General features: G+C 49.6%; 11 protein-coding genes across 11 annotated transcripts; 4 read left to right on the forward strand and 7 right to left on the reverse strand.

Annotated features, from left to right (window-relative positions):
- Nucleotides 1–62: 62 nt before the first annotated feature.
- FSUBG_439 (PTK9 tyrosine kinase 9) lies at nt 63–1,158 on the reverse strand (the record flags this gene model as incomplete). The annotated part of the gene is made up of 3 exons (XM_036682373.1): nt 63–458; nt 521–1,092; nt 1,140–1,158. 3 exons carry the CDS (start codon nt 1,156–1,158, stop codon nt 63–65), a joined length of 987 nt encoding a protein of 328 aa, XP_036543962.1.
- Nucleotides 1,159–1,886: 728 nt separating this feature from the next.
- On the reverse strand, nt 1,887–2,841 carry FSUBG_440 (TWF1-twinfilin an actin monomer sequestering; the record flags this gene model as incomplete). The annotated part of the gene is made up of 2 exons (XM_036682385.1): nt 1,887–2,592; nt 2,636–2,841. The coding sequence occupies 2 exons, from the start codon at nt 2,839–2,841 to the stop codon at nt 1,887–1,889; spliced, it is 912 nt and encodes a 303-aa protein (XP_036543963.1).
- A 544-nt stretch (nt 2,842–3,385) lies between these two features.
- Nucleotides 3,386–3,960, reverse strand: FSUBG_441 (uncharacterized protein; the record flags this gene model as incomplete). The annotated part of the gene is made up of 3 exons (XM_036682396.1): nt 3,386–3,646; nt 3,695–3,882; nt 3,930–3,960. The coding sequence occupies 3 exons, from the start codon at nt 3,958–3,960 to the stop codon at nt 3,386–3,388; spliced, it is 480 nt and encodes a 159-aa protein (XP_036543964.1).
- A 1,030-nt stretch (nt 3,961–4,990) lies between these two features.
- On the reverse strand, nt 4,991–6,076 carry FSUBG_442 (uncharacterized protein; the record flags this gene model as incomplete). The annotated part of the gene is made up of 3 exons (XM_036682407.1): nt 4,991–5,187; nt 5,241–5,695; nt 5,751–6,076. The coding sequence occupies 3 exons, from the start codon at nt 6,074–6,076 to the stop codon at nt 4,991–4,993; spliced, it is 978 nt and encodes a 325-aa protein (XP_036543965.1).
- Nucleotides 6,077–10,832: 4,756 nt separating this feature from the next.
- FSUBG_443 (UPF0187 domain protein) lies at nt 10,833–12,365 on the forward strand (the record flags this gene model as incomplete). Its single annotated transcript, XM_036682418.1, has 1 exon — nt 10,833–12,365. The coding sequence occupies one exon, from the start codon at nt 10,833–10,835 to the stop codon at nt 12,363–12,365; it is 1,533 nt and encodes a 510-aa protein (XP_036543966.1).
- Nucleotides 12,366–13,096: 731 nt separating this feature from the next.
- Nucleotides 13,097–15,149, forward strand: FSUBG_444 (arginyl-tRNA synthetase; the record flags this gene model as incomplete). Its single annotated transcript, XM_036682429.1, has 4 exons — nt 13,097–13,378; nt 13,428–14,632; nt 14,679–15,092; nt 15,143–15,149. The coding sequence occupies 4 exons, from the start codon at nt 13,097–13,099 to the stop codon at nt 15,147–15,149; spliced, it is 1,908 nt and encodes a 635-aa protein (XP_036543967.1).
- Nucleotides 15,150–15,932: 783 nt separating this feature from the next.
- Nucleotides 15,933–16,358, reverse strand: FSUBG_445 (altered inheritance of mitochondria 1; the record flags this gene model as incomplete). The annotated part of the gene is made up of 1 exon (XM_036682440.1): nt 15,933–16,358. One exon carries the CDS (start codon nt 16,356–16,358, stop codon nt 15,933–15,935), a length of 426 nt encoding a protein of 141 aa, XP_036543968.1.
- A 521-nt stretch (nt 16,359–16,879) lies between these two features.
- On the forward strand, nt 16,880–17,650 carry FSUBG_446 (uncharacterized protein; the record flags this gene model as incomplete). The annotated part of the gene is made up of 2 exons (XM_036682451.1): nt 16,880–16,891; nt 16,949–17,650. 2 exons carry the CDS (start codon nt 16,880–16,882, stop codon nt 17,648–17,650), a joined length of 714 nt encoding a protein of 237 aa, XP_036543969.1.
- Nucleotides 17,651–17,685: 35 nt separating this feature from the next.
- FSUBG_447 (arsenical-resistance) lies at nt 17,686–18,923 on the reverse strand (the record flags this gene model as incomplete). The annotated part of the gene is made up of 3 exons (XM_036682462.1): nt 17,686–18,429; nt 18,480–18,622; nt 18,674–18,923. The coding sequence occupies 3 exons, from the start codon at nt 18,921–18,923 to the stop codon at nt 17,686–17,688; spliced, it is 1,137 nt and encodes a 378-aa protein (XP_036543970.1).
- A 1,874-nt stretch (nt 18,924–20,797) lies between these two features.
- Nucleotides 20,798–23,549, forward strand: FSUBG_448 (subtilisin-like serine protease; the record flags this gene model as incomplete). The annotated part of the gene is made up of 3 exons (XM_036682473.1): nt 20,798–20,929; nt 20,981–21,349; nt 21,402–23,549. The coding sequence occupies 3 exons, from the start codon at nt 20,798–20,800 to the stop codon at nt 23,547–23,549; spliced, it is 2,649 nt and encodes an 882-aa protein (XP_036543971.1).
- A 522-nt stretch (nt 23,550–24,071) lies between these two features.
- FSUBG_449 (tetracycline resistance protein (probable transport)) lies at nt 24,072–25,658 on the reverse strand (the record flags this gene model as incomplete). Its single annotated transcript, XM_036682484.1, has 1 exon — nt 24,072–25,658. One exon carries the CDS (start codon nt 25,656–25,658, stop codon nt 24,072–24,074), a length of 1,587 nt encoding a protein of 528 aa, XP_036543972.1.
- Between the last annotated feature and the right edge of the window lie 1,872 nt (nt 25,659–27,530).

Genomic DNA, 27,530 nt, shown 5'->3' on the forward strand with positions numbered 1-27,530 from the left:
AAGAGCACGAGTAATCTGAACGTTTCACCGTACTGACTGACTCAGATCTCACGAACTCAGATTCATCGACCAGGTCGCTTGGGTCGGCTAAAGCCCTGCCGGGCCGCAACCTTGGGATGCAAATCCTCCAAAACCGACTGCTCGGTAATCTCACTAGGCTCCTCCACCTCAAACTTCTTCTCAAGCTTAAGACCAGCCTCCCGCTCAGCGACCTCCAGGACGGATCGCTTCATCAGGGGGTACATCATTCGGAACTTGATGGACTTGTTTCCGGGTGTTGACGGGCAGGTGTAGAAGAACAGGATGGGGCTCGACTCGGCGCCGTTGTGCGTGTGAGTGTAGCGGTAGAAGGTGAACCGCGGCTCAGTTGAGGAGATGGCCTGCGTCAGTTCTGCAATCCCACTTGGAGTGGGTGCCTCGGGGACGAGCTCCACCACCTCGGTATCGGGGTTGATTTTCTAGAGAGGGGTTAGTTTATGTGGGATCAGTTCATGGTTCAAGTACTTGCCAGCATTGTCACGATTCGACCTCCGTCCTGACCAACTTCCTTCAGAGCAGCAACAGCGTCTTCAGAAATGGGCATAGCAAAGTTCTTGCTCAGATGAATCTCCTTGTGGCCTGTTCCTGATCCCGCCTCTTGTTCCGCACGCTTGACCTCGCCCAATTGCTGCTCCTCTTCGGTGAGCGGTGCATCCAGCTTATTATGCGCATCGTGCTTCTCGAAGCCCTTCACGCTCAATTCCTCGGCTGTCGTAGCAAATATGGTCTCTCGGAAATGTTCTGTTCCCAGCTCACGCACAAAGGTCAAGCGTGTTGAGGCGAATAGCATCTTTTGGCGCACCTTCGCTGAGTCGGGGACATAGGTAATGGCTAGGAATCGAGGAGCGGTGTCATAGCGACGGAGGATAATGTAGAGCGCAGCATCAGGCTTGAGGTGAGGCTCGAGGCCAGAGAGGTTATCGGAGAATGAGCTTGACTTTGAAGGGATCGTAGCAACGGGGACCAGAGCCTCTTTCTCAATGGTTGCGAGGAGACCAAAGGTATCGTCCGACGACAGCAACGAGTTGAACTGGTCCTGCAGCTCCTGAGAGGCTACAATTGTTAGCAGAAGTCCACCGCTAGAGTCTCTGTAGTCTTACCTGATATTCCGGACTGCATCTTGCCTATCTCATGGGTTGTAGGTGTAGGTATCGATGTTGTCTTGGGTTGCTCCGTTGTCAGCTCTACCCCGCCACTTTCCCCTGCGTTGGCACTCGGAGCTCCAGTGGGGCCGCCATTCATGCATTGATTTACGTCAGTCTCGATTTGCTTACCCTACATTCGTCAAATCACTCTGTTACAAGACGTCTTTGGAGCATACTAGGGGGGGGAAGAAAAGGCAGGGCCTCATATTTAAATAGACACTTGGGTAACTTAGGTAGCATAGGCTTAGGATACCTTTGCTAAGTTTATTCTAACACCTTACAATATCAGGGTCTGATGGTCTCTTATTCCCCGAGAGTATAGCAGATACGAATGAGAGGGCTTTGGCTAATATTTGGCCAGAGAAGAATCATAGATTAAGATCTCTATTCGTAGTAAGATCTAGTCCGAAATTCGTCCTACGTTAAAGTTCAACTCCAGTATCTGTGGTTCGAAGTAAAAAGGAACGCATAATCACGATTAGGTTGACTGCCACAGCAGAGTCGGATTTGAACAAATGTTTTAAACAGCCTTAGAAGCCGTGCATTCTTTTCTCCTCACATTAAAATATTGTACACTGTTGACCTAGACGGCCCCAAGATTGCTTGACATCAACCACGATACCATCCAGCTGCCTAGACATTGTTTCCCTCTGGTGCTTCTAAGAGCATATTAACGCGAAGTCGGATTGTTATACCTCATCGCTAAATAGCCATGATGACCTTGAACAGAAGAGTGCCAATTGTGAGCAGCATCGAGATCTCAGAGCGGCTCGACTCTGACACAGCCACCCGGCTTGGTGCCACGGAGGGTAGAGAGCCTGTCTCTGTCACCAAAGTCTCACTTGTGGAAGGCTCTGTTCGAGACTTGGGTGGAAATCCAGGCACCTCTCTCGAAGAGTCTGGGGCACTCGCTGCTGGGGCCAACGGGGATACACTTGAAGGCAGCGTGAGAGTAGACGGGAAGTCGATGGTCGACTGTGGAGGTGACTGCCCAGGCTGATCGGGTGAGGTGACAGGAGGATCAGATGGAATGGATGTCGACGATGGGGGAGTGTCCGATGTCAGAGGGGGTTGCTGAACGACTTCACTCTGAGAAAGGGGAATGCCTGGCAGAGGAGACGACGTAGCCACAGGGAGTGCGTCAGAAGCAAATGATGCCTGTGGAGCCACGGAGGCAGGAACAGCATTGATAGACATAGGCTGGTTCAACGGGTTCTCTAGCTGAGGCACAGGTTCGGAAGCTTGAAGCTCAGCCGGTTCGATGATAAACAAGTTCGAGATGCTGGGAGTGCCCTTGGGGCAGATCCCACCGCACATGGGAGAGTTTGGGTCTTGAGTACACGGGTAGTTGCAAGAGTGTTCGTCGACCGACTTGATAGCGTTGGCATCATCTCCGCAACGACAAGCACTGGAAATGTTAGACTTGCTTTGATGACCATGCAACAACTTACTCAGGAGACACCGCGGCAAACATGTGGCCAGCGCAAGCGGCCTGGCATGCTTCAGGAGTCAAGATACCGTTGGGAAGCGGGACTGGGTTGCTGAAGCCCGCAGCGTCAACAGTGGCACAGCCCCAATACTTAAACTGCTCTCCATAAGATGTTTGGCCAAGGGCAGCCGTGACGCCAAAGGCAGCGATCAATAGATGAGAAAGCATGATGAGATGAAGTAGAACACGGATGAAAGTGAGGAACAAATGAGAGGAGTTTCGCGGTTCAAGTTTATGGCGAGGGGATATTGGCCTGAAAAAGATGGAAAGAAAAAATTGATGGATGAAGAAGAAGAATATGAAGTGAGGAAGGACGTTGAGGGCGTGGTCTGCGCGTGGTTCGGGAAGGAGGTTCAATTCTGATACCTAAGGGCAGGAGCCGTGGCCGCTCCTACCTTGCGTCGCTGCCAAACTCCATCTTGACCCAAACACCAACTCCGAAAACGCCATCTAATATCAATATTCTCCAGTCCCGTCCATTCAAAGGCCTTCTGCCGATCCCAAACACCCGCCTTGTCGAACATGGAATTGACTTTTCTACCCACGCCTAATTATCATAATTGAATGTTGTGGACCTTCTACGGCCTGATGCTGTGCCCTCAGCTGGAGTGTCAGACACAGGGAAATCGCCATCCACCGAGGGTTCGCGTCCCAATGTCGCCGGACTGCTGGCCGTTTGCGATGCTTCTGGAGAAGCCACCCCAAGGCCTCTCTAATTTCCAGTCGGGGCTGGCGCTGCTGGTGCTGTCAACGCCGCTTCTCCTTGAGCTTCCCATGTGCCACCATTCTTCTCCGCAAGCTCTCGCATGGCATTCGCGTCAATCTTGTTGAAAAGAGTAGTGATTTCCGCAACGTCGCGATCAATTTGCTGCTCCTTCTCTTTGCGATGTTCATCAGCTCTGTCGACAGGCCCAAATACCCAGAGCTCTTTGATTGTGCGAGTCAGAGAAAGTAGTTCCTTGATGCTCTCGTACTGTTCCGTGTCAATGACGATGCTTCGAGGACGCGCTGTAAAACTTACCAGTTCGTCAAACTTTCTTTGTGTCCTTAGGCCAGCGGCTGCCATTGTATCGGGGTCTCTGTAGTTTAGCTTGTTGGCCTGGGCCTCGTAGTCGCCTTGTTTTTCCTTGTCCATGCCATTTACAGTGACGCAATTCATCAAATCGCGGTAGGACCTGAGGATCTCGGAGATGATTTTCTGATGTTTATCTGAGCGATGTTAGCAATGTGATAATATTCGGACAAGAAGATCTTACCCATCAAATTCGTGGGAGTTGATGTATCCATCTTGAAATATGTGCTCTGGATATTATTGTCGCTTGAGAGAATCACGGACTTGTAATGATTTGACGGATTATTATAAGTGTGATGTTCGTGAAGCTATGAATCTGTTGTTAAAGGTGAGCTTTGACAGTAGCTTCAGGTTGAGCTTGAAAGAAGTGGGGGTGGGGCTTCAATTCCGAGGTGGGGGGGCCGAGCTTCTTTTTACGAGAGCGAAAGATTCAGAATAGGAAACATGGATGATGATTTATATATATTCCATAGCTAGGGGGGAAAAGAAAACTTAGGAACTGAATCCTAAATAATAAAAAGACTTTTAGGTACTTAGTATAGATTTAGGATAAGTTTACCTAGTATACCTTTTACCAAGTGTACCCTGATACCTTTATTAAGGTCTGATATTTTCTCGCTCCCTGAGGCCAGGGAAAGACAGAATAGGAAACACATTTTGGTCCATGTCTATTTGAGACCGGTTCAAAAAATACCATAGATTCTATCAAATGGTGTGCCAAATTGATTCCGTGTCTTTTATCTCCAGCCCCGAGCTCTGAGCCAACGGTAAAGTACATACGTTCAGAATGTGACATTAGTAGCTTCATGTGTTAACGCGAACTCTAATTTACATGACCTTTCAATGCAAATGCTGTCCTCAGGGGGCAGGAAAACGTATACCTCTCTTACGATAAGGTCAAGTACCCAAAGTTTGTAGAACCAGTAGGCCTTGAGTTGGTCATTTTTGTTATCTACAATGAAGGTCCTTGGCATATGTATCATTTGGATAGTCTTTTTAATTATTCCGTGATGATGTTACAGAAACTCTACTTGGTGCAGACATAACAGATTGCCCAACCCAATCCTAGACGCCCATCCCATAACCAATAATCCCAGAAACCCAGAAGGAATACTACGCTTCCCTTGCGTCGAAACACTTCCCATGAACGGCCCCAAATTAAACATGTAGTGCAGACTTTCGAGAAACGTCATTCGTAAAATCCCTTTAGGCGATGCGGATCCATTATATTTGTCCCTCCTTTATTTATGGCTGTCCCTTCCACCCACGGTTCTCTCCCTTCCATCCGAGCTGGGGCCAACCCTTGGGAAGGGTTGAGAAGGGAGGGAGTGTGTATTGGCCTTCGCACTTATCTGCCTCGCACTTTAGATCGCACATGCCATAGTTCTGGCAATAACAATCGGCGGCGTTGGGACAATTGACTGCGGGTTTGCCAAAAATAACTGCGAAAAAGTTAGTTTATCGGTGAGTAACTGTGTGTGGGCATTGAACGTACTGTGCCATGAGTACTCCAGAACTCTGCCGCTGAGGTCATCCCCCAAGGCAGACACAATCAGCCACTCACGAAATCGCACGTATTCTGCGCGAGGGCGCAAGTGAATGGTCTCACGGCGAACAGCAAACTGTGAGCAGCAAGTGACGCCGACCTCCTCAGGAATCTCAAGACTGGGGAATAGCTCCTGGAAAGCGGCCTTGTAAACATGGCGGGCGTGAATAGGTTCGCCCTCTTTAGCAGGAGCTTCGTCCTTGATAGGTCGAATCTCAGCCGGACAACCAAGGACCCAGACACATCGCAAGTTGGCGTAGCCGACCTTCTTTAGGTTATCGAAACGGAAGTTTTGGAGCAGAGGGAGAGCATCGTAGTCGGGGTTATCGTTGTGCCATTGGAAGCGCTCGGCGTGGTGGAAGACAACGTTGCCGGGCAAGGAGTCGTATCGATCAATGATGTAGCTGCAGGCAGAAATATCAGCATCAGGAATACAGAATAGGAGACATAGATACGTACGTCAGGAAGACCATGGCCTCGCGACCCTTGTTTGTAGGCACAGTCAGCTTGGCCTTGTTGTCGTCGACCACGTAGATGTTCTTCTTCCATTCAGGGAGATATTCATCAAGCCACGAAACATTTTCATGCTTCATACTTGCGACCACCATCTCGACATCGTGGTCGCCCAGAGCCATATGAGAGTAGTCATTTCTATGTTTTCGCGCCGGCGTACTCGAGGGTACAAAAGTGTCGCGGAAGAAGTAGATAAAGAAGACGAAGAAGACAAATGCGCCGACAGTGTTGGCGCGATTCGTGCGCTGTCGAGGACTCCAATGACCAGCCATGATGAAACAATGGCGGTCGAGATGGGCGCACGGAAAAGGCAGAATTCGAAAAGGCAATGAGCGTTTTGAAAGGCGACGGGGGATAAATGAGAGTCGAAAGGGTCGGAGTTTGAAGCAAGGGTTGACGATATTCGAGGTTTGGTGGTCAGGCACTTTGTTCTTAGGGGGTCTTGAGGATTATCCCTTGAACTGGGATGGGGTGACGGGGAGCTCGCCCTTCAATGGGATGGCTTTAGGGCTGTCAGAGCCAGACCCTTCAAAGCCGCAGTGGCTTGGCCGCATCTGGTGGATCGTCTCCATTGGATCCCCTGCGTTAGTGCGCATAGCGAGCCATTGGCGGCTTCTTCAACATTGGAGATCAGGAACTGATTCTTCTTCGTTTGCATCATGGACGTGGTCAGGAATGGAGTGAGTGTTGATCATGATACACATTCAGTAATTACACTCGTAACGGCTAGGCAAGAAAGTTAACCTTTTAGGTGTGACGGGTAGTAAACCGATCAAGCTTATCACCACAGCGCTCAGAAAGTGGACCACTACGAATGGAAGCTTCAAAGCCACCATACCAAGCTCAATACCTCAATGTACCTTATGATAAGCTTCGGCAATTGCTGCTTTGAGCAATAAGAGACATTGTACATACTTGATAGCCCGTGTTAACAAAATTTGAAAAGCGCCTAGGGTAAGCACGAATAAAAACCCTTACAGCTGCTGGGAACCGATTTGTTCAGCTAGAGCCCCCGTGTTTTCTGCTTGAGCTGCCACTCAGCCCTACGATCGTGATCACCAACTTCTGGTTAGTCTCCCAAGCGCATAGAGCTCGGCGATCTCGCAACATCAAACAGGACATCAGGCCGTGCACTCAGAACGGCTCTGCAGAGCTATGTGTTGAGATGAACAAAATGCCACTTAGGATGCTCGCAACAGAGACAAGCCAGCAACAAGATCGCTCGCACATCTCAGCAGGCGAGGCAGCAAGACTCAGTGACACAATGAGTCACGAAGCACAAGCCCTTCTGATGGTATGGGCTCCCGTTGAGCTTTCTGGGCACAAAGCCTCGCGAAACGAGTATCTCAGCCTGGGCATTGCAGGGCCAAGTCCTTCTAGGTCTCTATCACCTCTACGCTGATGAAGTTTATACCTTAAGTTAAGCGGGCAACATAATGGCCCCCAATGCTCTTGCAAACTATTCCAACCGGCTGCATATTGGCTTTGTCTAAGTTGTTTAGATGGATCCTGTCCCTGCAACACCAGCTGCTAGCCTCAAGTGTTCATGCCATTGAACCCAAATCCTATGGGTCTTCGATTAACATTTACAGACTGAAGCCGCCCCCATCTAACCCCGCGAATCTGCAGAGAATGATCACCTGAAGCGAGCAACAGTCGTGGCCTTCGGATACCCTATCCTGGGGCTTCATCCGCCTGCTTGGCGTCTTGAAGTGATCAGTAAAGATGATCGCAGTCGAACGAAAGAGCTGTGCCGATGCAAATAGCTGGAAATAAGCCAATAAATCCAGAGTACAATTAAGTGTTTCGAGCATGCTCGAAGCAAGGGAAGAATAGAACGAATGCCCGCGAAATACGGTTACTAGTAGGATTGCCAAAGGACAAGTCCTCATCATAGTATAAGCAACCATGTCTGATCCTTCAAGCTCAAAGCATCTTTACGCAGCCGAAGTGACTAAATTGAGGCTTAGAGGATAGTGCCTGGTTCATCTCCGCGTTCTCAGGCCTCGGTTACATGTGCAGCAATCCATCAATATTCCGTAAATGAGAAGAAATATCATCGTATCCCGGGGCTCTGCCGATTCGCAGCCTCCCCAAAAGTCCAATTTCCTGCAAACTCATCCTGTCTCAGCTAGTGCTTATTACGAAGCCGTAGCATTGACCAATCCGATATCCATGTAATTCTCCGCGCCCATTTCCAGACTAATTTGCCCTAATGTGGAAGGGAAGCGTTTGAGGCTGACGATGAAACGACAACACCAGTCTCATCTTTTTAGTTAGGGAACTCAAACGACGGTGAAAAGTATCGGATCTGGGGAAGAAACTTCGTAGCACAGAAGGGAATTTCAGGTGAGTTTTTGGAAACATTCGTTTTTCTTCATGAAACTCAATTGCAGGTGACAGGGCACGGTTACGGGGTCCAAGAAAGTCCGAGTTCGCGATGGTCTCCTTTTTCGCGAGATCAATATCGCCAAGGTATTCAGGACTCGTGTATCGAATGAAAGCCCTAGCTATGACCCATCTCAGGATGCAGTAAGACCAAACATGACAATAAGATGATTTGTGTCCTGGGTTAAAGTGAGTACTGATCATAATTTGCCCATATTTTCTAGGTGATCCTTCGCGGAAAATACGGAGCATGCATTATACTCGATATGAATCACGGCAGGCTTCAACTATTAGTGACACTTCAGCTGGCTGCTGACCGCATGTTGATGAGGCATGAACCCTGCCATGTCACGATCCTTGCTTGACAACACGGGGGCTAAAACATGGGTCCTCTCTGTTCCCTTTTTCGACGTCGCCTCACATCGGATTCACTTGATGAGGTGAACAGCCATGCATCCTCACATCAATGGCTGCAGAAAGGCGACCTGCAGTGGCAATGAACTCGAAAGTTATATCCCAAGAGGAAAAATCACGCGGAAGAGGCTTTTCTTGTGCACTGCAGCCAAGGATTAGGTGTAGACGCTCCTGGGCGTGAATAGGCGAACAATCTTACTTGCATCGACGCGAATTACTAAAAGCCAAGTCACAGAAGAGAGGCTTGGCTTCTGGGGAGACGAGAAAATTAAGCTACAATATTGATCAACAGACAGACTCGCCAGAATAAGATCAGAGAAAAAGCTTGGTATTCTAGTGCAACGCGTATCCCGCAGTGGGGACTGGAGATTTTTCCAAGAAATTGCTCCGCAAGGATTTGAGGGCTGTGCTGGACTGTGAGGAACACTGTGTGTGAAGGTTGTCGGAATACGGAGTAGTGAAGCGAGAGTTGATCAAACAAAGAAATGATTGCCATATGATCAGAATTATGTATGAGTGATTATGTGCTGGCAATAAAGAAGTCTCTTGTTTTCGATGAAAGGGAGACAAAGGACATGCGGCAACAGTTGAAGATTTCAACACCAATGAGGTGACGAATCTCGTATAAATTTAGATGATTCAGCGGAGCCAGCAGAAGTTTAGTTACGAGCCTAATTCTACCGCCGCCTCCCTAGTCCGAGAAAAGAGAACATCAGAAGACCGTGAATGTCTCTTGTCGAATGTTGCTCATTGGATCCATACCTATGTTCTTTTGCCGTCCGATGGGGGGCTGTGTAGTCTATTTTTTCTTCTCGCACGCAAATGCCCCATTTGTTTGGGCAAGGGAGGAAGGCTTTGTTACTCATAGTGGAAGCTTGTTGACCACGTCACGGACCTCCTTTTATAATAACGACCAATCGAGGACGAGGCGAGAGTCATTACACTGACATATTCCTTGAATGTCCTGACTTGCTTTTAGGCGCCCCCTGGTTCAACTAAACGCGGGAGACACTGTACAGTAGAGACGTCGACAGACAGCGCGGTTCAGTGGACGGTTTTTGTTGGACATACGGAAGTGCGAATAAGGTGCCAGGGCTCCAATTAGGTTGCGGCCCCCTGAAACTCGCATGCCATGCCGTTCATCATGATCGATCAGTGTCTCGCCATCCCCTAGAACTTTCGATCGTCTCTTGTGTTGCCCGTTACATAATGCATCGTGACTTGTGCAGTGTCACACACCTGCATCTCTGCTGTCTCAGGACCAGACATGGCGTTTGAGTTTCTCCAAACAGAGAGCAAGGAGGTTGCTGTTTCTGATGATCACAACACCCAAGTGAGGCTTTATGACGAATCGTATTCACCCGTGGGAAATGTTTTGCTTAAACTTGTTTATCCTGTCTTTTGCCGCCGCCCACAAAACGAAGAAGAAAAACCAACAGAGGGTAGCGCGCGTTAGAGGGGGCGAGCTGCGTTTCAAAATTCCAGTCGTGCGTTGGTGTTGATGGCCTCGACCAGGTAGCGCTGACGGCTCCTCCTCCTCCCTGGGAGACCGTTATAACTGGAGTCCGGGTACGGCAACAGCAGCACAGTATGAAAAAAATCCTCTCCACTAGAAACGACTTACACATGGAGGGCTCTTTTAGTGCTTTTGCCCAGGCGGGCCCTGCCGCTGAGACCACAAAATTTAGAAGCGGCTGCGCCGGTGTGGTGGCCACGAACCAATAGGGGAACGAAACGGCAGGACGTTACAGGGGGCTTCTCTCTGGGGCCCTGGCTTGCAAGCGTTCCTGAGTGGCAGCGGCATTGAGACCACCTCCACTTAGGTAGCCATAGCCATTAGCTCCTAGGTTGTTTGCTGTCGTCCTTGTCCTCCTGGGAATGGATGCTCTCCCGATGGAGATGGATGAGCTTCAATCCCCATATATCACCCAGGAGCGTTCCGTTCATCCTGTCCACTTTCTTTCTTTCCTCTTTCGTGATTCATTAATACCCAGGCCTCCCCCCGTGCGTGCATCTCCTTCGTCTGGTCTCTTCCTATTCTCACTCTCGTTTGTGATACACTGATTCCTCCTGATCTTGGCCTTTGCCTTTGAGCATCCTCTCTCTATTTCCTCTCTCATCTTTCTGATCGAACTGAAATTCCCCTTCACCCTTGCACGCCTGCTGGCAGGATACCATATCTCTCATCTCTTCAATAAATCGACATCGAACGCGATAATCGGCACCATGGGCGACAGCTATTCCGCAACCTCTGGCCATACAGCCACCACGGCCGTTAACCGACCAACAATTGACACCAACACTGAGACCCAGGGAAAGCCCCAATCCCCCAACAATGACCCTACGCGTCTTCAAAGTCTCGACACTTCCAATGAGAAGCGCCTGCACAGTCTCGAAATCCCCCTCGACAATGTTCGCTCTCCCCCTTCTCCCGCCGTAGGCGTCAACCCAGCTCTTTTCCGCAAGCAGACCTCTCTTGACATCGATGACTACTTCACCGGTCCTCGTGATATTCAGAAGCACTCAAAATGGCCTCTGGTCATGCAAATGCACGGTTCTATCATGCCCAAGTTGATCATCCCTCTGGTCGCTATTGGCGCCTGGTCGACTGCCATCACACTCATCCACAAGCAGGTCCACGATATTTCTGTTGACTCGGTTCTGCTTACCATTCTGGGTTTCGTCGTCGGTCTCAGTCTGTCGTTCCGATCCTCCACTGCGTACGAACGTTACGCAGAAGGTCGCCGATACTGGGGTATGCTTACCATGGCTTCCCAGACATTGGGCCGTATCTTCTGGATTCACGCCAAGGATGTCCCAGACCAAGACCCTCGCGAGACCATTCTCAAGAAGATTGGCGCGATGAACCTTATTGTTGCTTTCTCAGTTTCTCTCAAGCATGCCCTTCGATTCGAGCCCTACAGTGCCTACCCTGATCTAGAGCATCTCATCGGCCATCTCAACACCTTTGCCAAGGATGCCACTGTCGCTGATCCTGAGGGTCCTTGTATCAAGAAGAAGAACATGTTCAAGTCCGTTGGAGAGTACCTTGGTGTGTCGTTTGCCCAGAGCAACCCCCGTAAAGCTCTTAAGAAGACCGACAAGCCTCTTGGCAACCTCCCTCTCGAGATTCTCAACCATCTTGCCATCACCATCGATCGAATGGTCGCTCAGGAGCAACTCCCTGTCCCAATGCAGCAGACTCTTGCTTACAACCATCTCACCATGATGAACGACTGCATGACTGGCTGTGACCGTGTTCTCAACACACCTCTCCCCATTGCTTACACCATTGCCATCAGCCAGATCACCTTCGTTTATGTCTTTGTCCTGCCCTTCCAGCTTGTCGATAAACTCCAGTATATCACGATTCCGGCTTCTGTTGTCGCCGCTTATATTATTTTCGGACTTCTATTCATCGGCCAAGAAATCGAGAACCCCTTTGGACACGACGTTAATGATCTCCCTCTCGAGATCTATTGCGATCAGATTGCGGCCGACATGGATATCATCGCGTCTCATGATAAGCGCGAGCCGGATGCGTTCCTCCTCAGCCACAACAGCATGCCTCTCTACCCTGTTAGCACTGCCTCTTCCAACGCATGGATGAAGCGAAGTGACGAGAAGCTTCGCCAGACTATCAGGGACAAGCCAAACACCATGTTTGAGTGGCGTAAGGAGATTGCCCGCAAGAAGCTGAACGGCGGCAAGTTTGGCACCAACGACATGAAGATGAACCCTGGCGACCATAACGTCTAGTTAGATCTTTCCTTGTTATACCCCTCTAATGCATGTTGTATGGACTCCTCGAGGGAGTTGTCTGACAACTACGGCGCATCAAAATAAGCTATGTCTAGTTTCGGTTCTTTATTAATTTGGTTGGTTTGCTCTGAAGGACCTCAGAGGGGTTACTTCATGTTGAGTGTGAAAAGGTTCGGCAAATATCACTGGGTGTTTTAAATGGTCAGCAATAGCGTTTTAGTCTGTTCAATCTTCAATACAAATTGATCCAAGAATTGGTTCCTCTTTAGTGACCTCTACTGAATATCAAAGTCGCATGAAGTTGAATCCAATCATTCATTACCTTATCTTATCACGGTCTGACATGACATGGATGGAGGGGTAGAATCGGAGCGGAATTTCAGGGCAACCGTGCCCCGCGATTTCAAGCTCTGCATCCGTCCCCGGCGAATGATGACTCGCAGGAAAGAAGTGAAAGAGTCAAAGCCTTTTTTTTTTGGTTAACCCTTGAGCCCACTTGACTCACACTCACTCGCTCGGAATCGCCATTGATGCTCGCGCGGCGCTTCACTTCCTCCACCGTTTTCTCTTCTTCTACTTCTTGTTATCTTGTGACATCCTCTTTGCCATTGCGACAAGCTTTTGTCCAGACTCGTACTCTTTCTCTACTCTCGACTCGCCAGTCTCCGCGACAACAGACATTGCAACGCGACTACAAGTACCCCTCCTCCATCAAATATATACGCACCATGGCGACAGACGCCAACGCTCTCGCCGACCAGCTCCAGCAGCTTGGTCTCGACAACATCGAGTCTTTCCCTGGCTGCCACCCTGATACCAACCCCGTCGATATCTACCGTTCACACATCACAAGTCTGTTGGCGCCTATTACTGGTGTCGATCCTAAGATTATCTACCCCGCCATCCAGTGGACTCAGACTCTCGATAAGGGAGATGCTATTCTTGCTGTTCCTGCTCTCCGAGTGAAGGGCAAGAAGCCCCAAGAGCTTGCTGAGGAATGGGTTGCTCAGGTGAGTCGCATAAAATAGCAATTGCTGAATTATAGCTAACATGATCAAGTTCCCCGAATCTCCTCTTATTGAGAAGCCTACCGTTGCTGGTCCCTTCATCTCCTTCTTCTTCAAGCCCAACAAGCTTACCAGCATGCTCCTCCCTACGATTCGAAAGCGCGCCAACAACTACGGCAAGAACCCTTACAACGGTCTCCGAGACCCCAACGACCCAAACTCTGGCAGGAAGCGCATGATTGTCGAGTTCTCCTCGCCCAACATTGCCAAACCTTTCCACGCAGGTCATCTCCGAAGTACCATCATTGGTGGTTTTCTCGCTTCTTTGTACGAGAGTGCTGGATGGGAGGTTACCCGAATGAACTACCTTGGTGACTGGGGTAAGCAGTATGGTCTGTTGGCTTTAGCTTGGGAGAAGTGGGGTGATGAGGAGGCCCTCAAGGCCGATCCTATTAACCACCTCTTCAACCTTTACGTCCGAATCAACCAGGACATGTCCGCTGAGAAGGAGGAGATTGCGGCCAAGAAGGCTGCTGGTGAGGACATCACTGCGCTTGAGGAGAAGTCCCTGGACGAGCAAGCCCGAAAGTACTTCCGACGAATGACAGATGGTGACAAGGAGGCCGTCGAGCTCTGGCGACGATTCCGAGATCTCAGCATTACTCGATACAAGAAGACCTATGCTCGACTCAACATTGAGTACGACGAGTACTCAGGAGAGTCTCAGGTCCCTGAGGAAGACATGGAGAAGGCGGCCAAGGTCCTCTCTGAGAAGGGCCTTACCGAGGACGCTAACGGTGCTATCCTCATTGACTTCTCCAAGCACGTCCCTGGCAAGCCTGGTAAGAGTCTCGAGAAGGTCATTCTCCGAAAGAAGGACGGCACTGCGCTGTACCTCACCCGAGATATCAGCGAGCTCCTTAACCGACAGGAGAAGTACAACTTTGACCACATGATCTACGTCGTTGCTTCTCAACAGGATCTCCACTTGAAGCAACTCTTCAAGACCATTGAGCTTATGGGCCACGAGGATATTGCTAAGAAGTGCCAGCACATCAACTTCGGCATGGTTCTTGGCATGAGCACCCGAAAGGGTACTGTCAAATTCCTTGACGACATTCTCCGTGACGTCGCCGACAAGATGCACGAGGTCATGAAGAAGAACGAGACCAAGTACTCTCAGGTCGAGAACCCTGAGGCCGTTGCCGATATCCTTGGTATCAGCAGTGTTATGGTCCAGGACATGTCTGGAAAGCGGTAGGTATCCCGAACTCATTGAGAAATTTGTTACTAACAACACTAGAATCAACAACTACAAGTTCGACATGGACGTCATGACCTCTTTCGAGGGTGACACTGGCCCCTACCTCCAGTATGCTCATGCCCGTCTGTGCTCTATCCGCCGACGAGTTGGTCTCTCCGATGATGAGCTGGCCACTGCCAACTACGAGCTCCTGACTGAGAAGCACGCTACCGACCTCGTCCGACTACTTAGCCAGTGGCCCGACGTGGTCCAGAACACTCTCAAGACCCTTGAGCCCACCACCATCTTGACATACCTGTTCAAGATGACACACGTGCTCAGCTCCAGCTACGATCACCTCCGAATTGTCGGCAGCGAGGCTGAGCTTCAGAAGGCTCGTATGGCTCTGTACGATGCTGCCCGAATTGTCCTCCACAATGGCATGAGTCTGCTTGGTCTTACACCTGTTGAGCGGTATGTTCCCCAAAGATACCTATTTATGAGTAATTGCTAATGATGTACAGAATGTAAGCTACCAGTTTGAACGAGAATTTGTAAAAGAAATGGGACAGGAATTTTAAGAAGGCATGGAATAATGGGCGTCGAGTCTTATCTCGACTGATGGCGCATTAGACGAGACTATGAAAAGTTTTAATATACCCATTCAATTACCTTTGTGGCAGCTTCAAACCTCGTTGATTTAAATCGCCCAGTTCGACTTGAAGCGAGGGTTTCTCTGGTATCCACCAGTGATAGACCAAAGCCCTCAACTCTACGATCCAAAACAGCATATGCACATCGAGGAGTCATGAGCTCTTCCGTAGTGATGAGTCGGTTGGTTACCCACAGTGTTACTTGAAAGTGGTAGATTGCTCGGCCTGACTCACTTACCTCAGTTAGTGACTTTATCAAGTTTGTCTAGGCAGCTTCAGAGCGAAATCGGACAATGCATGTGACGCGAATATAGAACTCGAATCGCCATCGAAAGGCAGCAATTGAGAGTCAGATGCTTTGTTAATGAATTATATTTCTCGTTTTGTCCCGTAGCTGAGATTTTCGGCCGTAATTCCCATGCATTGTTCCCCTGTTTCTCTATCATACAGCAGCCTGTCGATTTAAAGCTCAATTGATTCATTCACTGCTGAGCCGCAGCAGAAATTGTATCATGCCCGATTGCAAATCGTTATGTCTTCTCATTCGTGACGTTCCTGGACCCCAGCAATCTCCATAATCGTACAATCAACCCACCTTGACTCTCCACCAACTTTTGCCGTCGTATGCAGAAAGATACGTCGTTCCATAATCCAATTGCGCTTAAGCAGAGGGAACCTTGGTCCGGATCTGAACGCCGTGCCAGCCCTTGACAAGGTCGCCAAGAGCAGCATTCACCATGCGCTGCTGCTTGAGAATTGTCTGGCCCTTGAAAGCAGGGGATGTGATATCGATGGCATACATGCTCCCACAACCACCCGAGACATCTTGGACAAGTAGCTCGGTGGGCTGAAGCTTCTCGGAGAGTATTTCGGCGATGGCTGATTCAGCGGGGCTCATGGAAGGCAGATCGGGCTCTTCCTCAACGGCAGCAGAGAATCGAGATGTAGAAGTCGAGAGAAGTCTTCGGGGCGTTGATGTAGGTGTCTGTGTTGTAATGCGGGTGATGGCCGGAGGAGCGCGGATGAGGGTGCGCAGAGGAAGGCGAGCAGAGCGCATTGCTGCGCGGCGACAGGTATTGCAGATCATTGTGTTGGTGTACAATTGTATCAATTGGCTTTTGCTAGAAGAGAGGTGAAGGATGTTAATGACGATGGTGGAGTTTGAGTCTGGACCGAAGTTGGGATTACCTAATTGGGATACATGGAGAGGAAAAGAATGTGGAGGGGTTTGTAATCGAGCGATCACGGTTTGTGGACGTGGGTCAAAATGGAGTGAATGCTGTTGTTTTATTGCTTTAATTGACCTACACTCATTAGTACAGCTTGTAAGTTACAGTACTTCGTAGTAACTATCCCTCTGAGAGGCCCTTTACTGAAGGATTAAGTGCCAAAGAGTCATTACCGAGTTCGTATTGGATTAGTAGGTAGACACAAGCCTAAACCTGGTGGGACCGGTGGAAAACTAACTATTGCTGCTGTACGACGCCTTTTCAGACAATCTTTTTCCAACCAATTTGACTCATTCTCCAGCGCATTTTATCCAATACCCCAGTCCATCATCTCACCTGAACCCGTCTCATCTCAGCTGGAAAATTCACCCAACCCATCATGCCACGCAAGGTACGATTGTATTCCCTCCTTACTCCCGTATATCCGTCCAATGCTAAGCCCAACTAGACTCGAACCCCCGAGTCTCTCGCTCTCAATCGCGAGAACCAGCGTCGCTCTCGCGCAAGACAGCGTGAATTACTCGACGATCTGCAGAGTCGCGTGCGTGAGTTTGAGCGTCGCGATGGCCAGGCTACGCTGGAGATGCAGCGTGTTGCGAGGGCCGTTGCGGGCGAGAATGCTGCCTTGAGAGGTTTGCTTGCTGCCAAGGGCGTGTCGGCTGACGAGGTTGAGGCTCATGTTGAGGCTGCCAGGCATGAGGAAAAGATGGTTGCCAGAGCGGGCGTGGCGACTATCACGCCTGTTTCTACGCCGTCTTCCAATGCTTCCCCTGTTGTTATTACCTCGAGACCTATGCAGTGCTCGCAGCCTCAAGGATGTGGCCCCGTGAGGGAGAATAGCAACCCTCCGTTTGCTTTTCAGCCCAAGGTGTACTCACCACCAACACCTGCTACGACTGCTACGTCTTGCACAGAAGAATCAGGCTGCTGCCCGAGACCGCAGCCCGTGTCGCAACCACAGCAACAGCTCTTAACCCAACAACCAAAATCTCTTGACAAGATTCACTGCATGGAAGCTGCTACTATCCTCGCTCAGATCCGAGGTCAATCAGACATATCTCAAGCTCGATCTGCTCTTGGATGCGCCGAGGGCGAGACCTGTATGGTCCGTAATACGGATTTGCTCAATTTGATGGATGAGATGACCTGATACTATGTTTCGCTACATATACCCCCCAAAATAACTCAGTTCTTCCAGTTCCATCTATCAGAAACCCACCGAAGGAGATACACCAACCCCAAAAGCACCGGAACCTCGATCAGCGGGCCAACCGTCGCTGCAAGCGCTTGGTCACTACTAGGTCCGAACGTGGTAATAGCCACAGCTATTGCAAGCTCGAAATTGTTACTCGCTGCAGTGAAACTCTGCGTTGTGGAGAGCGGGTACCCGAAACCAGCATGTCGAGATACCAGAAGTGTTGCGAAAAAGACTATGACAAAGTAGACGATGAGAGGGGCTGCGACGCGTACTACAGACACGATCTGATGGACCACTTGATGGCCTTGGGAAGCGAAGAGGATGAGAATGGTGTAAAGAAGGCCAATGAGAGACCAGGGGGAGATGATGCGCAAAAAGACACGCTCATACCAATCTGACCCGACCATCTTGCGCAAGGAAAAGCGAGTGATGATAGCTGCGCCGAGGGGGATGCCGAGAAAGACTGCTACACTGGTTGCAACGGTTGAGTACGACACCTCAAGAGAGCCCTCCTCTCCACTGATCACCGAGATAAAGAACACAGACATTGGCGCGTATAGAGCCATCTGCAGTATCGAGTTGATAGCCACGAGGATAGCGCAGTATTCCGCGTCGCCGCCCGCAAGACCGTTCCATATCAGCACCATGGCGATGCAGCGTGCAAGACCTACGAGAATAAGGCCGATGCGAAGTTCGGGTTTGTCTGGGAGGAAGGCCCATGCGAGGCCGAGCTATCATCGTCAGAATATTGTACGTTTGAGGAAATGGGGCTATGGGTTACCATCAAAAAGGGTGCAACTATCCAGTTGATGAATATGCTAAAGAGAATTTGCTTCCAGACGTCACGCTGGGAGAAGATCTCGTGGAGACTCTCGTATCGGACTTTGCAGAGGATGGGATACATCATAACAAGCAAGCCGACAGCTAGCACATCTGATCAGTATACTTGTCCCACCGGATAAGCTGTTTACATACCTATTGGAACAGAAACACCAACAAATTTGCCCTTCTCAAGAGCTGGTCCAGTCGAAGGGACAAAGTTGCCCAGGAGGATACCGACTACCATGGCAAGGAAGATCCATACTGCTAGAAAACGGTCGAGCCAACCGAGGGACTTGAAAGCCGAGACGTTTTCCTTGTCTTTGGGTTCTTCGCAAGGTTGTATATTGCGTTCGGTATCGTGAGTAGAGGATTGCTCTTTTGTACGAGGATCTGTTTCCGACATATTGTCTTTGTTGGGCAATACCAATATGATGTTGTAAATGATTGAGCTTAATTTTGCATTGGAATAAGGGAGGATATTATAGATTTGATGATTCACTTGGACAGCAATGTCGCATTTCTGATTTTCTGATCCAACCTTTTTGAACATTTGACACTGGGCATGGTGCAATGGACCAATCACAGATGGGGCATGACACAGTCCCTCCGGAGACGGCGCCGGAGGCACGGAGCTTTGTTCTCGGCGTAGCCACAACGGGATATTTCTTATCTGCCGGATCTTATATACCTGCGATAAGACTCAAATGCTTTACATGCAGATTCTCACTAGATCTTAGTCAACGACGATGATTACTTTGGTGCATGCTCTTTCGTCACCCTTCTCAGCTAATTCGGCCATGGTCTTGTGGGTGGCTGGTAGCGATATCGGTGAATTAGCTAGCCAAGCTTTTTAGTTGGAAGTTGTGTTGTACAGAGTTGTGCGTTGAAGTTGAATTGGTGTTGGTGTGTCTGCACGCGGGAACAATCACGAGCAACGGCGTCTCACAACGGGCCTACCGTTTAACCGTGATACAAAACGTGGTGTGAGTACCCGTTGCATGCATTCTCAAGGCCATGCAACGATAAAAGTCAGTAATAAGAATGAGGCACCGATTCAACAGCATGTGAAAAGAGCAAAGTTGCCACATCATGATCAATCAATCAATCACCTCATGTAGAGTACGCCCCATCCTCAATAATTGAAAAGAAAAATCAAGAATATTTTCTCTTTTATTTTTTATTTTTTTATTTTAGAAACCTCTCCCGCCCTACATATGCACATGCATGCAAGGTGTCGTCGTGGGCCCAATTGGCTAGACTACGTGTATCCAAGCAAAGACTAGTGCGCGTTTCTTTTTATGTACCGCAAATACGAGGTTCAGCTCGGTACGACACGGGAAGTGCTGCATAAGTCTCGCATAGTGGGATGGACGGTGTTATCTGATGTAGTTGGTTAGGTATGACTTCACCAAGGAAACAAAACCATCGCGGGTTGGGCAGCGGAAGCAAGCCCATGGCAATGCAAGGTAGCATTTGTTTCTCCTGACGATCGTGGGGCAGATTAAGATGTGCAAGGAGGATCAAGAGGATCGGATGACGATGTTTGATTGAGTTTCAAGTGACGGGAACATGGTAGTATTCGCTTTGTGTACGGAGTACGGAGTACAACGGTCAGAGTTAAAGGTTGGTGGTTGAGTTGCTATTTCGATAGATATACCACCGCAAACTTGCATACAACTAGACCATTTTCAACCATGAATTTTGTCTTGATTTGTCTCGACTGCATGTACGCGCAATCGTCCCATGCGGCTCTATCATAGATGACTCTATGTTTAGCGACGTGGGACCCAGTTTCATCATCCGTGCAGTGCCTGTCGATCTCATGTTGACATCCCATCCCAACCTCCGCCTGCAGATTTCCTCAGCTGTGCAGTGATACCGACTCTTTCACTCTGCAACTAACCATTTAGTCCATTGGCAGAGAATATATACAACACAGTTGTCTCAAATATGTCCTCTCTTCTTATTCGTAGGATTGCTTCTCATGGCCTGGAATCTCGTAAAGTCCACTATCCCGCAGAAACCCACTTTCTTTCCATCTTTCTTTTCTTTCCATGATGGGGATGGGGATCAACCCACAGCTTGTGTCAATAATGGGGCTATGATGATCGTATATAGGATCCCCAGCCAACCTATTTCCAAGGCGGAAATGTTGGGTTCAGGTTTATCTCGTTTAAATCCTCCCTTTCTTCTCTTTTCCGTTTCCTTTTCTTTCTCGTATCTTGCTGATTTTCTTCGTGATTGCGGAGAACGTGATTTGGTGTGTTTCTTTTCATCATGGTGCGATTGAGTATAGTGACTGCGCTGTACGCTGCGGTGGTCAGCGCGGTAGACTTTGATAAGATCGCTGTTGGGAAGGGCCATAGTCGGTTACCGGGTGCTTATATCTTTGAATTTGAAGAGAATCATGTGCGTATGCTCTCATATCTTATATCCCTTTCCATAACTAACAGAACTTAGGACTGCGCCGACTTCTTCGCCAAGGCTTCGGCACGAGGCAAGACTCGTATGCAGTACAACTACAAGCTATTCAAAGGAGCTTCGATCCAATTCACCGATATCGACAATGCTGAAGACCTAGCTTCCGAGATGGCATTGTTGCCGGGTATCAAGCAAAAATGGCCTGTTCAGACATTCAGCATCCCCAAGCCAGAGGTTCACTGGACGGGTACACCGGGAATGGAGTACAAGTCCATTCAAAAACGAGGCTTCGAGGAGAGGGATGCTGTGAATGATACGTTCTCGCCACATGTCATGACGCAGGTCGATAAGTTGAGGGCAGAGGGTGTCACGGGCAAGGGTCTCAAGGTTGCCCTCGTCGACAGTGGTGTAAGCCATCTCCACACTCCTCTCCTAATACCCGGGACTAACATCTATACAGATCGACTATAGACATCCAGCCCTTGGAGGCTGCTTCGGCAAAGACTGTCTCGTCTCCTTCGGCACTGATCTCGTAGGCGACGCATACGACGGCCTCAACCACGCCAAACCCGACAACGACCCCATGGACTGCGCCGGCCACGGCACCCACGTCGCTGGCATTCTCGCCGCCCAAAAGAACACAATGGGCTTTACCGGCGCCGCACCCGGCGTGCAAATAGGAGCGTACCGCGCGTTTGGCTGTAACGGCGAAGCTGGAAACGATGTCCTCATCGCCGCATTTAATCAGGCGTTTGAAGACGGTGCAGACATCATCTCAGCTTCCATCGGTGGTCCTTCGGGCTGGTCCGAGGAACCGTGGGCAGTGGCTGTTTCGAGAATCGTCGAACAGGGCGTTCCTTGTGTTCTTGCGGCGGGCAATGCAGGGGCCATGGGCATGTTTTATGCGAGCACGGCTGCGAATGGGAAGAAAGTTACCGCTGTTGGGTCCTTTGACAACACCGAGTCTCTCGCACTCCTGAATGCGTCGAAATACAGCATCAATAGAGGTCCTGAACACGAATTTGGGCATTTGAGTGGTAAGCCGAGTGCCTGGAAGGGCGTGAAGCTGCCACTCTGGGCACTCAACTACGACACGTCAGTCGCTGATGATGGCTGTGATGAGTGGCCTAAGGACACACCCGATCTCAGCAAGTATATCGTTCTTCTCCGGCGGGGCTCGTGTACATTCGATGCGAAAGCTGCCAATGCAGTCAAGGCTGGTGCAAAGTATATCATGTTCTACAGCAACAAGGAAGATCTTGCCCCTTTCGACGTTTCTTCCGTCGCGGGTATCAAAGCAGCAAGTATCGTGTCTCCCGAACAAGGCGCAGACTGGATCACTTCCTTAAAAGCAAAGAAGAAAATTGTTCTCAGCATGTCAGACGGAAGTGACGGCAACGTTATTCTCGAACAGAAGCACAACAACATCACAGCTGGAGCAGCGAGTACCTTTTCCTCTTGGGGTCCAACATGGGAAATGGACCTGAAGCCTCAATTCGGAGCCCCAGGCGGTAAAATCCTATCGACCTACCCCCGAAGCATGGGAAGCTACGCCGTGTTATCGGGCACTTCCATGGCTTCACCCCTCGTCGCCGGCATCTTCGCCCTCATCGCAGAAGCCAGGGGCACCCGCGATCCAGCTCTCATTGAGAACCTCCTATCAGCGAGCGCAAACCCACAATTATTCAACGATGGGAAAATGTTCTATGACTTTCTCGCGCCTGTTCCGCAGCAGGGCGGCGGTATCGTGCAGGCTCACGATGCTGCCCACGCAAAAGTTCTTTTATCACGATCAAGTCTTTCGTTCAACGACACGGATCATTTTGCTGAGTCGTTGAACTTTACAGTCAAGAATACGGGCAAGAAACAGATTGATTTGCAGATTTCTCACGTCCCGGCCGTTACGATGTTTACGCTTGTTGAGAATTACATTTATCCGGATGAATTCCCTAACGACTTTGCCGAAGAGCATGCTAGCCTCAAGTTCAGCGAGTCAAAGGTTACTATCGATGCTGGTGAAAGTATTGTCATTGAGGTTCTTGCTACACCTCCAAAGGGTCTGAACGCAACGCGTTTGCCTGTTTGGTCGGGCTATGTAACTATCAACGGCACCGATGGAACATCCCTGTCACTTCCCTACCAAGGCTTAACAGGATCTCTTCACGACTCAGTGGTTCTTGGGCCTAAAGATACATGGATCGCAAATTCAACCGACGAGAACCGCTTCCCCGTAGCAGACAACACAACGTGGACACTCCCCAAGCCTGGCACAGCAAACAACCTCACCGACACACTGCCCGGTCTTACCTGGTTCCTCGCTCTAGGCTCAGCGAAACTTCACGCTGAGGTCATACCGGTCACAACCGAGAAACCTACCTCTCCCAAAAAGCCGCGCGTTATCGGAGAGCCGGTTGACTTTCCCCTGCTGTGGAACGCAATGGGTGCTAACTCGCAAGCTTTCACTGGTGAACTTGCAGATGGTACTTTTGCCCCTGCGGGACAGTATGTTGTGAGATATAGAGCATTGAGAATCTTTGGTGATGAGAAGACGAAAGAGGATTGGGACGAGGCGTATTCGCCTGTTTTCACGATACGTTATGAAAAGTAAGAATCGTTTCTTTGCTTGCAAAGGCATTATGAGTAATTTCGTTTCAGTTTCCTGTACAAAAGCATCAAAGATGTAATAGGGTTTGGGAATGGTCATGGGTAAATAGGTACTGGTTAAGTATCTGGATAATCAAGGATAGATTAGAACTTAGATGTAGCTGCAAGCATCGCTACACACGAATAGATTCAGAATGGATTTAGCTTGCCTGAGCTCATCGTCTCAACCAGTGAGGTCGGCCATATCGTGGGTTGTGAATCTTGTCAACAATGCTCAAGATGATGACGAAATCCATATGAGCATGGATGCCGACTTGTTCAGTTATATCCTTATGCTAGCTACCTTCCGAGTCCATGCTAAATGCCCTATGCAATAGGGCTATTTCCAAGGTAGCTACCATATGCAAACGCCTCAAGGCAAAGACAGCACATTAATAAGTTAACATTTTCACCAATGATAGATCTCAATCGCTATGCTTCGCGTACACAGTCAGTTCTTAGACTCCCCCAATGAACCCTCCCTCTCTCACGATTCGTTCTCGTCGTCTTCGTTATCGTCCTTTGAAGACTTCTTCCCCTCGGGTATATACTGACAAGCTACAGTAAAGCCAACAGCACAGGGAATCATTATCACCCAGGCCAGATGGCCCCAGAAAATCTGTCCACGAACACCCACAGCATAAATGGCCGTTGCGGCACCTGGTACGATGGCTCTTATACCACTTGCAAGACTCAGGGCCAGAGCATTCAACGTGCCCAAGAAGTGAGGATCCGGCGCAACGTCGTTGAGAGCTAGCTGCACGCCTGTGAAGGCCATGGAGACACCAGGTCCAACGACGGTGACCACCGCGCCCAAGATCCAGAATATAACCGTCGTAGCGTGCGTGTCAGCGCGGAGGAGCGTGTTAAGAATTATGAAACCAACGAAGAACCAGGGGTACGCATATCCACAGATCTTCATGACACCGCGTGTACCTAGATGTCGATGAAGTATGGGGAAGGCGATGAGCAACCAGATGGCTTGGCTGGCACCTTGGATGGCCATGTAGATGGAGATCTGGAACGCGTTAAAGCCTGTGCCTCCAAGCTCAATAGGTGTGTATAGAACGACTGGAAGAATGGCTGTGAAGACAAAGGCGAGGAACATGGCATGGCTGTAAGCCCAAAGAACAAGGGCCACTTGGCGAGACTTGACAAGTTCCCAAGTTGACATTCGAGGCTGGCCATTCTCTTCATGGCGAGGCTTTTTCGGTTCATGAAGTGTCTCTTTGAGAAGGAGGGCGGTTGTGATGCAGCTTGTAGAGCTGATTAGTCCAACAACAATACCTTGCAGCGCGTAAGGATAGTCGATGAAGAACTGAACATTGCCAAACGCTCGTGGAAACTGGTGAGCTGGGTCTGCAAGGGCGCCGCCGATTATAGGGCCCAAGAAGATTCCTATGTTTCCACCAAATGCGAACCAGCTGAAGGCCTTTGCCTGCGTCTCAGGGGTGCTGAGTTCAGACAACATAGTCCTGATGACAAGACCAGAGCCGGAAAACAGACCTGCTATACACCGGAACATGATCATCTGCCAGATCGTTTTTGACATGCCAAACAACACAGGCCCAATAGCCGTGCCAAAAAGCGTGATGAGAAGAACAGGCTTGCGGCCAATACGATCTGCAAGCCGACTCCAGCTGAGAAGCACCGTCATCTGGGTAGCCGAGAAAAGAGACTCGATGAGGCCACTGTAAAAACCAACATCACTCTTGGGTAGGTTGCCATTCTCCTGGACCATCTGCGCAATGAAGGGGAAGATGGAGAAGAAAGCAATCGGCTCCATCACGCGCGCGTAGCAGAGCAGCAACACCTGGAGTTTCGGCAGCGGTTTGCCCTCGGGCTTCGCAACACCCGCTTCCTCCGCCGTTCCATCGCCAGAGGAAGTTACAGCTCCATAATCAGCAGGCGACGCGGTGCCGATGAGAGTTGAGGCTTCGGTATCGGCGTCAGGGGCAAGTTGACCCCCGCCAACGAAACGCGCAAGCAGCGGTCCAGCCTCATCGTGATCCCAGTCATTGCGCGATGCAGAGGCAGAGGTAGGACTTTGAGACTTGGGTGATTTTGCCGTCATTGTGTCGTGCAATGGGGGGCGTCTGGGTGTGCTTATATCTCTGGTGAGCTCGCTACTAAGCTGGATGGAGGGCGGTATCTCTGCGACAAAGAACAAGAATCAAGGCGCATTGAATTCGATGACGATGCCTTGTCTGCACGTTCACCTTTGAGGGTCTTGGCGCACTCGAAACCGGATATGATGGCGATTCTGAGAGAGTGAGATTGAATTGAGTGCATCATGTTGGCGACAGTTTTTATGGATCTCACGCGAAAGTGCTGACTTGCCTGTTTCGGCGGTACCTACCAGTCGTGGAGATGTCATCTCACGGAATGGTCACGTGCTGTGGTGCAGGGTAAGTTGATTCCTGTGACGCCTTCAAGCAAAAAAGGCCTTATAACGTTCGTAACCGCTAGAAAGTGTTTATGATTTCATGATTTCCAATCATCTTTATTTAGAAGTTTCATAAAATAGAGGGAAGATGCTAAAAATCACTTACTGTGTTAAATCAGTGAGCATTTCTCATCCTGCAAGAGCGCGACTCGCCAGTCGATCTGCTATGGCTGTCTCAGTCTGGTCCACCCACTTTGGTCGATCCAACCACTTTTCCAACATGCTAATCAGAAAGTCAAGGATGACCAGAGACGCAACAAACTTTAAAGTAGGTCTAGGAACCCTTGTTATAGAACTTCGTAGGAATAGGCCGCCCTTCAGCAGTAAGAGAAACAAACTGCCCCGCGTCATCGGCTGTCACAAATCAAACATTGCCTGCTTGACTGAGGCATAGAATCAGCACTGAATGTTACCCCAAGGTACCATTGGCTCTGCAACCGGGAAGATGCCTGCTTCATGTGGAGAGACTAACTCCCTAGAGAAACTTCGACCCCCAAAAAGCGACGAATCTCCAATTCAGGCTGCCGTCGTAACTCAATGGCAAGTGGTAGCTTGGTCAGTCAAGGCCGCTGGCACGTCGTGAAATGTGGACTGCTCAAGATTGTCCACGCCGATCCTTACGGTTTGAAACCGAGCGAATTCTTCCGGACCAACAGATCTCTTCCAATCCCACTCCGAACATATCAAAAACGTGGGCTGTGGACTGCGGTTGATAAAAAGCATATCTTGGCTGGCCGGTGTGAAGACGAGCTGCCATCTGCGGGTCAAGTTGAGTTGAACATGTTCATAGATCCAGTTCATCGGCATTTTAGCCAAGCGGAGGCCTCTCAAATTCCCGCAAACAGTACGTATAGGCTAACAGCGCCTCTAATTTTCCAATGGCCAGTGAATAGATAACTAGGTATCATTGCGGGTCCTCGATGTATCGAAGTACGGATCGTCGATTCGGCCGTACTGGCAGATACTCCGAGTGTCTTATAACACTAGGATCTCGCATGAAAATCAAGTTTTCGTTTCTCAGGTGAGGTGTCTTGGACTGCTTTCAGTTCCATATGAGATAGAAATGCCATAAATGCAAGTGCCGTAAACAGTTCCTGGCATGGCACAAATTTGACACCCGGCTATCTGAGATCGCCAAGATCGAGATGACGCTGCTATCTCTTGTGTCATGAACTTTCGCGGCAACAAAGCCCATAGGCAGATCGAGGCAGCGTGGGCTACTGTTGGTGGGTTTGACCGGCCGGTGAGTGTTGGAGATTGATAAATCTTTGAAGTGTGTCAATGGGAGCGACAAACGTACCCTGTTGTAATGTGAGCGCATGAATGCAAAGAAGTGAAGCGAGAGTCGGTCAAATAGATAGACAAAGGAGGAAGGCCAGTAACAGCTTCGCATAGGCGGCCGTTTGAATAAACCGCAGCAAACAAAAGTACTATCGAATTTTTGTCGACGAATATGATGGATATCGCAGTATCGGTTCTTTGTCCTAAACGTCCCAATTC

This window comes from Fusarium subglutinans (assembly GCF_013396075.1).
Source record: "Fusarium subglutinans strain NRRL 66333 chromosome Unknown NRRL66333_c0000002, whole genome shotgun sequence".
Taxonomy (NCBI): Eukaryota; Fungi; Ascomycota; class Sordariomycetes; order Hypocreales; family Nectriaceae; genus Fusarium; species Fusarium subglutinans.